General features: G+C 44.7%; 1 protein-coding gene across 2 annotated transcripts in view; it reads right to left on the reverse strand.

Moving 5' to 3' along the window:
- Positions 1 to 10,812, reverse strand: part of GAN (gigaxonin) — a 39,903-nt gene extending 29,091 nt beyond the window's left edge. For both annotated transcript variants that reach the window (XR_010441657.1, XM_064722843.1), the window contains exon 1: positions 10,582 to 10,812. Coding sequence is in view for 1 of the 2 variants with exons in the window: in XM_064722843.1 (XP_064578913.1) it covers positions 10,582 to 10,748 (167 nt within the window). In the remaining variant the exon portion in view is untranslated. The remainder of the gene's footprint in view (positions 1 to 10,581) is intronic.
- Between the last annotated feature and the right edge of the window lie 3,119 nt (positions 10,813 to 13,931).

The following is a 13,931-nucleotide window of genomic DNA, read 5'->3' on the forward strand; positions in this document are numbered from 1 at the left end:
CTGTGACCTGCACCCACACCTCGCCTGCAAACTGAGGCCTGGGCATCCCTGTCACAACACCAGAGACAGAACGAGAAAGTTTCCAAACATATTTGTTCCCAGCTCAGAAAACAATGGGCAGCACATGGAGAAATACTTAACCCTTGCCTACTATCAAATTTCACTTCAGAATTTAAGCAGAGGCTTTCCAATCTGTCAGCATCCCAGAAGGAGGATGCCTTCCTGCTGCCATGCTCCTCCTCAGGGTGATTTGTGTGGCTGAGAGCTGGAAGTGGCAGCCAGCAGCCCGAGGTGCAGAGATGGGCCAGCTGCAGCACAGCTGCTTCTAACGCAGGCATGTGACAGCTCCCTACTGAGGACAACACTTCTAATTACTTTAAAAGCACTCCAAGCTGCCAAGCCACAGCTGAAAAGGCTGCCTGAGTCTTCCTTAATTCAGATGGAAGACCAGAACATCGAGATCTAGAAGGAAATAACCCTCCCAGCCAACCAAAACCCCCATGAGCTGGGAGCAGAGCGCAGGCAAGACAGAGCTGGAGGAAATGAAACAAGGCAACTTCTTCATCCTGTTTTCTCAAGTAATTTAATTTTGAGCAACTTGACTCTATACATGTTTTAAAACAATAATTTCCATTTTTTAATTAAGACCATGATTGCAAGTTGAAAATGCTTCCAGTAACATTAAACTGTTCCATAAATGCTCAGCATCCACCCCAACATCCTGTGCCTCATCAGGAAAACTGCTGGCACACACAACACCTTGAGCCAGTGGCATAAGAACAAATGGGTTGATGTTGTGTTTTGATGTTGTCTGTGTGACAAATTTAGAATCTGCTGTTCCACATCACTTAAGGAATACAATCCTAATGAGTCATCTGAAACGCTCTACATGAGGCAGAATGAGGATAAAAACTCCAGTACCTCTTCTGTGGAGGTAAGCAGTACAAGCAAGGTGAATCCTCAAAATGAAAACACAGGCCCAAGAACTGATATTGATGCTGCTAGGAACAACAATTTACCTCTAATGACATAAAACAGATGCAAATAATAATAATAAAAAAACAACCAAAAAGCAAAACAGGAAAATAAGACTGTCCACAGCTCTTACCACAATTAGGATGGAACTTCCAACTTACTGTTTTTAAAAGAGCAGAACAAATCAAAGCACACTCAATACTTCTGACCTTACAGTCAATCCCTGTGAAAGCACTGTTGTGGGACAGCTAAGATTTATAAGAAGCAGATTGAAAAAAAAAATCCATGTGTCTGAAAACTTGGTTTTCTTACATTTTAGAGCTGAAAGTTTATAGGAGGGGAATAATTGCTTTTAAATACTCAACTAGACAAGACAACAAACAAAATGAAAATTCAAACTCAGAACTTGGCCACCACCAACACCACGTCCTTCCTGAGTCAGACATAATTGTGTGGGAATATTTTCATCTTTGAAATCTCTGCCTTATCTGTAAACTACTAAGAAAAGAAAACTGATGTGTTTTTACAATGGTCACATAAGTTATACAGAGAACAAGAGCACAATTCTGGAAAGCTTTAATCCTTGCAGTGCTGGTATATTGGAACCCAAACAAACAAAGAAAACACCTGTCTGCAAAGACTGTGCCTACCAGAATGCTCCAGACCACATCCACCACAAGCAGGTTGTTGATATTTACAGTGAACAGCCCTCAGAAAATCTGGGAAACAAGAGACAGACGCTTTGGGTTTGATGCTTTGCAACACAAAACTTTTACCTGCTCTCACGTCACCACGGTGCAAACACAGTTTGCTGACCTACTTACACTGCAGGGTGTCAGCAACCAGACGAGAGGGAGACACTTGTCTTTTGGAAAGGAGCTGTCTTCCCAAATTAATGATTTTGCTCCAGATTAGCCATTAAGGGCCGGTCTACACATGCTTTGCCAGTATTGCCACACTAGCAAACTTTAATATTCAAGCAGCAAAGCTGTCCTTCGAAACCAAAGGGCAATAAAACTGGGGTTTGATGATTTATCCTTTACCTGCACCAGTGTTTTGGCCTTCTCCAGAGAGCATCAGCATTTTAAAAGGAAGTTGGACCTCCAACAAATTGTTCCAGCAAAGACATGCACCAAACCTAAAACATGCTCACAAGGATGACTCAGTCCCAAAAATGACAAGTGAGTACTTGGAGATTTTGCATCACTAAGGAGAAAACAAAAAATCTGCTTTTGATGCAAACATAAAGTCAATTTAGTCTCCTGGTCTGGGCTTCCTTATGTATGTTTTAGTCTTTCAAGTACAAGCTTTCCATGGTCAATCTAATTAAGTCCCAGTTAGGACTGACCATTTTAATGGTGAAGTTTTTCATTTGTCTGCCTTTCTCCTTGCAATGTTTTCTCCCATACAGGCTGGTCCTTCTACGTGCAAAAAAACTCCTTAATAATCACATTATTAAACAGGTCAGACATAAAAACATGATGCAGCAGTTCACTCCACCCACCACCATCCCCTAAAAAGATATTTTACAACCAAATCAGAAGGTTTCCTTTGAGGTCGCACCCTGGCCTTTAGCACCACACATAAAAGTCAGTCTTCACCACACCCTGCAAAGGGTGCCAGCTCTCAGAAGATTTTGGCTATGCCTCTCCTGAGTCTCTCCTATGTCTCTCTCCTTAAGATTATCTCCAAGTCCAACTTCAGATCTCAAGGCAAACGAGTCCATTTAACAGCTCAGCACAAAAACTTGCAAAGTTGCTTTGTTTGCTTTAAGAGAAACAAACACTGTGATATATAACTTATTTTTTTCAACTATTTAAAAGTTTAAGTCAGGCAAAAATGTGGCTTCATCCCTTTCCATAAGAAAAGGAACAAGGCAATTCCTTCAACAGCAGCACAAGGGACCTGTACAGGGCTCATGGGCTTTGCTCAATGAAGAGCTTGTTTACCATGAAAATCTGAAATTACCCTGATTACACTGAGCTCATCCAGAGCTAGATTGTAATCTAAATTGGAAATCTACCCTCAACCAGAGTGTCTTGCCTAAACATGTGAGTTAGGCCTAAGTAGACAGAACACACACTCAACAAACTGTGCCCAAGGACGGACCCTGGCAGCTCTCAGCAGCACCAAGGACCTGATGCTTCATTTCACTTTGGGTTTCTACAGCCAGCACAGAAAACAACCAAGCAACTGCACCAGCTGAGCTTGCCAACAAGTGACACCCAGGCAGTGCAGATCAGCTGCTGGGCACCTGTGGTTCTGCACCCTGTGCACGCCACAAAGCACAGCTCAGGCTCATCTCTCATGTGGTGGAGCTCACCTGGTTCATGTCAGCTGCTCATCTGTGACAGAAACACCTGCTGGGGTTAGAGAGGTGGTTTGGGTTTGGTTTTCTTCTGCTCCACCTGACACTCCAGTCCACTCACTGAACTGATCCCAGCAGTGTCACACTTTTTAGGAAGCAGTTTAGAACCAGGACTTCCTCAGAAAAACAAGGGAAGACATTTTTGAAATAGAGTTTTAAGCCAAGAAATTAAGAGTGTCTTACTGGAAATATATCTTCTTTCAGATTAACTCCACTTTTAAACTTGTTAAAAATGCTTTTTTAGAAGAAACAAGTAGAGTGTTATACAGTACCCATGCTGCTAAATTTGCTGTTAAATATATTTAAGAACCACAATGCTGAGCAGCATGTATGTGTCTAATAGCCCAAATATTCCTGATTATTATTATTCAATTAATTTTATTTTATTTTATTCCTGTAAATATTATTATTTAACAAATACCAATAGATCTGCTGGGAAAACTTGGATTAACCAGGTTTTTATACCTCACTTATCCTTACAGCACATGGGAGCAATAAGCAACAGAGTTGGAGAAAGATTTTCATAATTGATGGTAAGTATGAAGTCAAATGGACAAAATTATAAGTGCATGAGTAGTGTTGTGGAACAGCTGGAATATGTTTGGAATCCAACTGAGGGAAGCACCGGAATTCTGGATATGCCCAGAGCTGGAAAACACAGATCTGCAAGACTTTCCCAGAAAGCAATGCCACAGGACCAGGAACATGGATTTCATCAGCACAGGAGCCTCCAACCCAGAGCACTCCCCATGTCCATAAACAAGAGCTGCAGCAGACAGCCCAAATCGTCCAGGGGATGTAAACCAACATGCCTGAGGACATAAACCAGCCACCAACCACATGGTATCAGGGACATACTTCCTTGATAGGGACCAGGACTTTCAGGGCTGTGCATAAGCAGTGATTTATTTGGGGTTTTTTTGGACATACTAAGCTATGGCAAACATAAAATATGAGAGGAGTGGAGACTCCTCTGTGCATGGGTAGCACTACACTGGTACTCAGTACTTGCACAGAGAGAAACTTCTGTACAATATGCAGAATAAGAGTCTGAACAGAGGGAGGAAACAAATCCTTTCAAACCATTCATTACTGTTCATATTTGTCAGTCCACGCCAGAAAAAAGTTCCTTAAGTAACTACAGATGAGACCAACACAAACAAAACAGGTTCAAAGAATTAAAAAAGAGCACCACCAAAAAAACCAAAACAGAAGTGAAGCATTTCTGACTCATCAGCTCCAGACACATCAGCCTGTTCCAGCCACAAAATACACCGTAAATCAAGGGAAAAAAAGAAGAATAAAAAAGGTTCTTTTAATAATAAAAGTTTTGCCAAACAAGGCAATTAATACAAGTGTAAAGGCAAGCTACAGAGTATAAATTACCCAGACATCCCAAGCAGCCCATCCTGCCACACCTTCCGTCCCAGCTCGCCTCTTACGTCAGGCACGCAGATGAGCTGCGCGTCTGCAGGTACAAAGAAAGGACAAGAAATTTCATCTCTGCTTCTCCTGGGTAAACAAGATGCTCTGATTCCCAGTTCTCCCTCTGCCTGACGTGCAGCAGCAGCCCAACTGTATTTTTTTGACTATTTTGGGCTGGGTAAGAGCCTTATGGCTTCTTCCCTTCAGGCGATCTCTAGGGGCCTGTTGGAGCAGGAATATAATTAACAACTCCCCATTCAAGCCTGGTATAGTGACTTCTAAATCCCTTTTTAAACCATAAACTTTTAACATACCTCTATCACTGTTGCCCCTCAACTACTTATCCAAACATAACATGCATGTAGGCACTTCTGAGTTGTGCCAGGCAGAGTTTCTGGCCAAGGCAACTATTTTGATTTATTGCCTCTCAAAGTCATAGAGACTTTACAACTCAGCTACTACTAAAACATAATAGGCTGCATTTCAATTTATTTTTTTTAAATCAAAACCAAAACAAAATTATGTCAAATTTGAAAAAAAAAAAAAAGTCAGCAAGCAAATTCTGGCCTGATCTGTTCCTGACTTCCTACTGCCAGGGCAGCCTCCAAAGCTCCCAGGAGACTGCCAGAAACAAACTTCTCAAAAGAAATCCTGAAGACAACAATGGCTTTAGAGCCCTCCTTGACAGTGCAGTTACCACAACACCTCCCTGCACACCCAGTGAAGAGGGAACAAGCCCTGGCACAATCACAGCAGGGTTTGGCTAAAGCAGAACTTGGGAGCATGGCGTTCTGACAGCCAAACAGCTCCCAGCTCCAGCTGCCATTTGCGTTCCTGACCTCAATATTCATCCCAAATTGAAGAAAAGTTTTAAAACACTATAAAAGATCTCTATAAATATCAGTAAAGACCAAACAGGTACCAGGAAATAAGCAGAAGTTCCTGGCATGTGTTGGCTCCTACTTGACCCTGCTCTGCAATATTCACTGTCCAACAGGTGTAACAAGAAGTGCCCAGTGGCACCTCCAGGTGCAGGAGGCACATCCCAGCCCAGCTCCCACAGCAGCACTCACAGATGCTCCCAGACACACTCACACAGGGATGGAGCCTCAGCAGGCTCCCCTTGTGACAACTGCAAATGCCCCAAGTGCCAGCACACAGAGGAAAGGGCAGCAGGTCAGTGATGGGGGCACGTCCCCCCACAGCTCCATGGAAATCTATTTCAGCATTGCCTGTGGCTCTGCAGGGTCCTACAAGGTCTGCAGTGTTTTAGGAATGTCAGAAGGTTGAACAGGACAAGTGAGAAGATGCAAAGGCTGTCAGGTTATTTCTGACCAAGGCCCATTTACAAGCAGTGCAGCTATTTATAAGAACATAAAAATAATATGAACTTAACCATACATTTACATTCTTGTTTAGTTATATTATGCTTCTCAGAAAAAAGATTTAAATATGATTACTGGTCCATTACTGAGTTTGAAAAGCCTTGGGGAACAGTATAGAACACATACAGTCATCTGAAATCTGCTCACGCAGATGCGTGAAAATCAAAGACAAAAACTTGCTGAGGTAACAAAAATGTCTTAATTCAATTTGTAATGCAGCAGCACAATCCCTGCGTAACAACATTAAATTTGTCTAAGAATAAGGGCTTAAATTTCCTCTTTGTTGAGGTAGTTCCCACATGCTCCCTGTGTTCCAGGCAAGCAGACAGTAGGTGAGCAAAATATAAAGAGTTGCAAGTTTCAGCTGGCCAGGAACGACTCATGCCAGACAGTGACAGATCTGCTGGGATGGGAACATCTGCTGCTACTGCTGAGGATACCAGGAATGCTTGGACCAAATCTAGCCTATAAAAGGTTGGCAGATCTATGCCACAAGTCAGGCCAAACTTACTAGTGCAAGCATGGTTTGCTCAGGGAAAAGCCCTCTCACGCCACTGGGATTTACATCAAGCTCTCAAACGAAATAAATTAAACCAGGGCAAGGATCTACACTAAGGAAATTGCCAGGACAAAGAGTGCTAACAAAAAAAAAAAAAAAGGGCAGGTTTCTGGCTGATTTGTTACAGAAGAGAAAACCAAGAGCCAACCTGGCTTGAATATAACCACTCTGGGATGCACAGCAGCATCACCTTGAGCCAAACCACACTCTGTCCTGTGGCGGTTTCTTCCTGAGGAACCCTCCTTTTCTCAGGCTCAGGAACATACCACAAGATGTTAGAGATATGCAGGGAGACTTCTGTGCTTTGTAATGGCAGGATTTGCTCCAGGGGCACACAGAGAGATTAGATAAACCTGCACCTATAAAGGAATTCTGTAGGAATTCACACAACCACCCCAGACCTCTCTGGCCTGAGAAAGCTACAAACCACTTGGCATTAAGAAGTTGAGGCAAAACCTCAAGAATGAAACTACCACAAAAACTAAAATTCTTACTGGTCCCACAGACTGAAAATTTTTAAATTAAACAGGGTTTTTTTTATTTTTCTGTACTTGCAGAAGCCACCCTATGGATCAGACAGGCAGGTGGGGCCCATGACACCAATAACTCTTCCAGTGTGTCTCTGTGCCCCTTCATGCATTTTTTTTTCTCCCCACTGAAGCTGCTATCTTTGAGCTGCATGGATAATCCAGTTGCCAAATAACTAGTGGGAAAACACACCACTATAATTTACAAGAGTCCTACTCATAACCAGTCAGCCAAACAGCTTCCATGCAAAACTAAAAAACAGGTAACGCTCCTCTCTCCGTGGCTGCACAAATCCTTCAGCACACACAGACTGCTCACACCCAACCACCCCCTCACAAAGTCCATGCCTACTTATTTTCCTACTCACACCCTAAACTAGGCATTCATGCAAACCCTACAGCTTCTGAACTCGCCCACCAACCTGCCCACAGCCACAGCACACAATGAGACAGCCAGACACTGAAAACACCACATCAACTCATACTGCCACTGCTTCACTTCAAGGTTCACATAAACGATTCTTTTTATTCCAAGTTTTACTTCTGAAAGTACTTAATGGATTTTTCTGAGCTTTATATTGGAATTTTTCGAATGAGAGCAATCTGAATCAATTGGCATTTGGAGACTGTAGCAGCCTGTGGTACCAGAGCTTTGCAATCAGCTACCCTTAAAATACAGGGGCAGGAAATTCTTGTGTCTCCTGCAATAACAGTTTATATAGAGGCCTAAACTGATTTTCTTTGAAAAACCAACACTCCAAATAAATGGGAGTTGCACAGGTACAAGGTAGAGATTAACTTCAACTCCCAAAAAAGCCACTGTGTTTCCTTGGCTGGAAACACAATGCTCCAACACTGGCAACCTACCTGACCAATCCTACCCAATGTGAGGACCAGCTGGACTAAGAGAGAGATCCTGGAGTGATAAACAGAAGAGAGACAGGCAGCAAGAAAAAATTAGGCTCTGCAAAGGTGGGTAATACAGTGTTTCCTAATGTGCCATTCAAGAACTAGGTACACGTATTTTTGGTTCTTTACATCTTGAAAGCCTGAGGAGAAGACATGAGTAAGCTTAAAAAAAAAAAAAAAAAACAAAGCTCACACTTAATCATATTTATATATTAATGCATGTAACCTACTTTCACACATAGTTAATGAGTTCCTTCATGAGATTTGAACCTGAACAATTGTGAGTTTAAAAAAACCACAACTCTAATGACTACAAGTTTTGTTGCTAATGTAGTTGTGTCTGGAGCTCTTATTCCTCACTCACAATTAACCCATGTTTCCCCAGCACATTTTTCAGAGATTGACAAAATGCAAAACTTAAAGATGAAATTCTGTGAAAAGGCACTTCTCCATAGGATAGTCTACAGTATCTTTTAGTTAAGATTTTTTTTTCACAGTAAAAAAAATTGACATTTTTCTGTAAACTCATCCTGCTGTAGCAGTAGAACAGCAGTTTTTCCAAGGACATGACCTCTTACCACCTACAGCAACTCTTCTGAAACCTAATGTCAGGCATATGGTCATCTAAAATATGATGCCCAATGACCTAAAAAGCATTCAAGCATTTTGAAGAGTATGAATCAACGGCTCATTTCTATTTCACATCTTTGATTTCTTTCACCACAATCTTCCAAACCTGCTGCTCAAGACAAGCAGTGACAAAAAATCATTAGTAGTACATAGGCTCCACCATGTCCTTTTTGCAAATTCTTGATGTTCTTCCTTCTATGTGCATTTTATTTCACATCTCAGCTCTGCTAGCTCAGATGATGCAGAGAACTGTTTACTTAAGTCTGTGCATGATCACTGCTATTTAAAAGTTCTTCACCAGCCTCATATTCTATTTATTTTTAGTTTATTTTTGTATTTGAGAATGTTTACGCTGTACTTCAGCGGTCAGCCAAAATAATGTATCGCCTAAAAGCAGATGATATGACACTGCAGAAGGCTGAATTTTTTCAGACTGTAGCATAAAGAATTCCCATCCTTACCTAGCAAAAAAATGCAAATTTTATGACAACTTCACAGGAAGCAGCAGCTGAAAGAAATGTCCAAACAGTACACAAAGTCTGCTACAGATTTATGTTAATCCTGTGTTTAAATGGTACTGAAGGTCTGCTCCTACTTTACACATGAAGACAAAACAAATGCCTTTATTACTACAAACGAGTGGACTTAAAACCCTTTGAAATTAACCACTTGTATGTTTTGTTTACCTGCTCTGACATGCAGACATGTACCATAACACCTCACGGAGGGTATATTCTTTTCACCTGCTGTCACTGGACTTGTCAGCACCGAGTGTGATGGGGTTCAGACCGGTGTCAGCAGGACTCTCCATGACCTGGGTTTCCCTGCACACACAGCCCAGGAGCAGCTGCCTGCCAGGCTGAAACCATGACTGTGCTAATGCAGCTCATTCTCCCCAGCACTGGCTGTCAGTGGCACAGTTCTGACTGCACATGCTGGTGACAGCCCTGCCAAGAGCTGCCAGCGATCCTGGCACCGCCAGGCTTTGTCCCTCTGGCAATTTCCGAGCGATGTTCTTGGATGTTGTGGGGGCACAAGCGATGGGGAGACAATCCTGTATTTTTATTTTTTTAATTTAGAAGCCGGTGTACTTTAGAACCCATGAACACCACCTGGAGCCCTGTCTTGCTAAAAGACATTAAGGAGGAAAAAAATGATGCTGAAGTGCTGACTCGGTGCGGCCGAGGGACACACAGAGACCAGCGCCTCACAATGCCCCTGGGATGCTGCCCCTCGCCGGACACCTCCCTCAGCATCCTCACACTTCTCTCTTTAGGGGTCACTACTTCACACCAGGCGCCTGGCAGCAATGAAGTTTTGGGGGGGATTTTTTCCCTGGTGGGTGACACAGCCTCTCAGAGCTGGAAAAGCAGCGGTGTGATGCCGAGAACGCGACAGCTCCTGCGGAGGGGCCCGGCGGCACGGGAAGGAGGGAAGGAAGGAGGGAAGGTGGTGGCCCAGCAGCTGCTCCCACACAACAGCGGGTGTTGGAAAGGAGCTCTGGAGATCACCCAGCCCAGCCCCTCTGCCTCAGGACAGGAGCTGCCACCCGGAGCAGGTGACACAGGAACGCGTCCAGCCGGGGTCTGAATGGCTCCGGAGAGGGAGACTCCACACCCTCCCCGAGCGCCCGGGCCAACTCCGGGCCGAGGCGCAGCCGGGGTCCGCAGACCGCCCCGCCGGCCTCCCCCGGCTCCTCCGCCCTCACCCGCGGCGGATCCCGCTCCTTACATAACCCCGGCCCCGCTCCCCGCAGCGCGGCCCCTCCGAGCGGCCGCCCGGGGGCCGCGGGCCCGGCCGTACCTGATGTAGGGGCTGGCGGCCGCCAGGATGTTCTTCTGCACCGGGATCTCCTCGCCCTCCAGCACCAGGTGCGCGTCGCAGAACCGCGTCTCCTCCCGGAACGAGCTGAGCGCCCGCAGCAGCCGCGCCGGGTGCTGCGGGTCCGACACGGCGCTCGGGCCCGACATGGTGCTGCTGCCGCCGCCGAGCCGGGCCGGGCCGGGCCGGCTCAGTCCCTGCCCTCACACCATGGCTGAGCGCCCGCCCGCCGCTGACATCATCTCCCGGCATCATCTCCCCGCGCCGCCCCGCGGGGGCGGCCCGGCCCGGCGGCCTCGGGCACCGCGGCCCCTCCGCGGGCGGGGCGGGGACGGCCCGCGGAAATCTCGGCTTGGGCTCCTCACGGCTTTGGAATGTCGCTAAAGGAGGTCCAGAGAAGGGAACGGAGCTGGGGAGGGGGCTGGGGGGGCTCAGCCTGGAGGAAAGGAGGCTCAGGAGGGACCTTCTGGCTCTGCACAGCTCCCTGGCAGGAGGAGGGAGCCGCGGGGGGATCTCACTCTTGTCCACACAACGACAGACAGGACAAGAGGAAATAGCGCTAAGCTGACCTGAGGGGCTTTAGGGTGGACTTTCGGAGAAATTTCTTCCCAGAAAGGTGATCAGACATCGGAACGGGCTGCCCAGAGAGGTGGTGAAATCACCACCCGTGGAGATGTCCAAGGAAAAGACTGGAAGTGGCACTCCATGGGTGACACGGTGATGTTTGGTCATAGGTTGGACGCGATGATCCCAGAGGTTTTTTCCAATCTAATTGATTCTGTGATCCCGTAAAACTGGTCTTTTATTTATTTATTTGTTCTCTAATATGAGCTGAAGGTGAATGTTACAGCACAAAGAAAAATAAGAGAATGAAAATTAAATACAGCAAGACTCATTGTGGCAGTGTCCCTTTCCACAGCTGCCTACTGGAAATGTGGCCTTCTCCAGCAAAAAAAGATCTTCTTTACGACAGTTCACATGATACATTTTAGGCTGTTTATTATCGTGCTCAATTGCAAATTAAGAGATTACTTGACTCCATCTGCTTTCTTAACAGCATCCAACATTAAAGTAGTGAAACTATTTGCACTGAGTGAAAGTGTTTCACAAACTGTGATCTGCTGTAAAACAGACACCCAGCTGATGCTGCTGGGAGGGACCAGCACTGCAGCTCCCTGTGCTCCCTGTGCTGGCAGGCACTGGGATCTGCCAGCCTCTGGAACACCCAAATGGATGTCCTGCTGCCCACTCCTTCACTGGGAAAAGAGCATCTCCAGAGGGTCTGATCTACTACATGCTTTTATTACTTTTATTACTTGCATTTCAGTAAAATGTAACAAAATTCTATCATTCATTCAGTTTGATGGTGTCTCCAAATCATTTTTCCACTTGGAAAATGAAGCAGGGTATCTGAAAAGGACCCTGTAGGAAATGAATGCCTTACAAAGGCAGCCTTGTTCTTTCACAATGCTGGTTTGTTGTGCAGATGGAGACTGCAGCTGGGACATCCTCACCCATCACCCAGCTCCAAAGCCTGCACCCAGGGCCTGGGTGAAGAGTGTGCTCAGCCCTGCTGGAGCCAGGGAAAACGCAGATATGTTTTGCCAAGTGGCTGCAAGGCTCGTGGGATTGTTTCATGCCAGAGTTCATGAAAAAGTAGAGTCTTCTAATTGAGCTCAAACTGAAGAAACAGATGAGTCTGGCCAAGGGCCAGTGTTTTCAGAATTGTTGATCAAAGATAAGTTTTATCACAGTTGGTCTGTAAAAAATACTGCCATCTCAGACTAAAGCCAGGCTTTAGAGCTGAGCCCTTGCTGAAGTGCTCCCTGACTGGAGCGGGGTCCCAGGGAGGAGCACGGTGCTGCAGCTCTGTTGTGCAGCTCTGAGCAGGAGTTGTAGGAGCAGAGGATGTAGGACAGAAGGCCAAACCCACAGCAGTGTGCATGAAACACCAGTGGCTCTGCAACACTTGTTGTCATACATGCCCATTTGCAAATATTAGAAGTCCCCTTTTTTCTTGCTTGGGTGTAATTATGCAGGATGTCAGGTGTAGGTTGAGGATGCACAGGACACATTCTGAGCTCCCTTTGAGGGTAATGAAGGCAGAGAGCACACTGCTCCTTGGCTGCAGGGGAAAGATGTATTTTGCTTGTCATTAATGCTCAGGTAATTGCAGACCCAAGGGAGCAGTGGTTTAAATTATTGCAAAAGCTGTCATTGAGTGGCCTGGTTATTTGAAAAGAAAGACACTGGTGTGTTTCCCTGGCACCAGCACAGATTGGTACAGAGGAAAACATTGTTGCATTTCTGGTTTTTAACCTGTCCTTGTAAACACTGTTTCTGCTTCCTCCTGCTGCCTATGTGGGGCAATGGTACAAGGTGTAACAGATAATATCCAGTTCCAGAGAACAAATTCATTGTTATACCTTGTCATTTGTTCCATTTAATGAAACCATTAACAAAAAAAACCCCACCAAACAAAACAACAACAAACCAAACCACTCTATCAAGGTCCATTTGTAGCATCTCTGAGGTAATTAATTATATGTATGCATACCCGTGGCCTGGTTCTCTCACTCAACTATGTATTTTTCTTTTAATGAAGATACTTATCTTTACTATTTTTTATTTGCAGTCATTCTATCTAGATTTGTGTTAAGCCATTATTATAATCATTCCATGAATTTTGTTGGGGTAATTTATGACTTAAATTGATGCAAAAGAAGAATCAAACCTTTCTGGCCCTTGAGATTCCATTCACAGCAAAGGGTGTCAGAAGCAAACCAAATGACACTCATTACCACGTGCCATGTTACCACATCAAAAAAACCCCACGAGCCTTGCAGCCACTTGGCAAAGCATATCTGCATTTCCCCTTGCTTCTGTCAGCCTGAAATGATAGTGTGTTACCATATTCAGGGCAAATGTTTCATCAGATTGGTATTGCAACCACTAAACACATTCTTGAACAAATTTGTGATTAGCTGTATGGTTTTATTCCTATTGTCGCTGCTGCAGGAGGATACTGGGATTAGCAAATGCAGATTTACATCACTGGTTTTTCTCCTCAGGTTAACTACAAACTTAATGCTAATCAAATCCTGTGTAGTACTGACCAAGGGAATAGGGCACATCTCATTTAAAAAATCATACCCGAGAAAAGTTCTTATTATTTATTTTCTGCATTATTTCTACATGAATGTAAATAACACATTAGCGTGCTTAGACTACAGGTTGTTTTTATGATGAGTGTGTCCCCTATCCTGTCATCTCTACCAGTAAAAATTATCTCCTCAGAAGTCAAGTAACTCCTGTATCCAAACCTATGATTA

The sequence above is a fragment of the Zonotrichia leucophrys genome, chromosome 11 (assembly GCF_028769735.1).
Source record: "Zonotrichia leucophrys gambelii isolate GWCS_2022_RI chromosome 11, RI_Zleu_2.0, whole genome shotgun sequence".
Lineage (NCBI taxonomy): Eukaryota > Metazoa > Chordata > Aves > Passeriformes > Passerellidae > Zonotrichia > Zonotrichia leucophrys.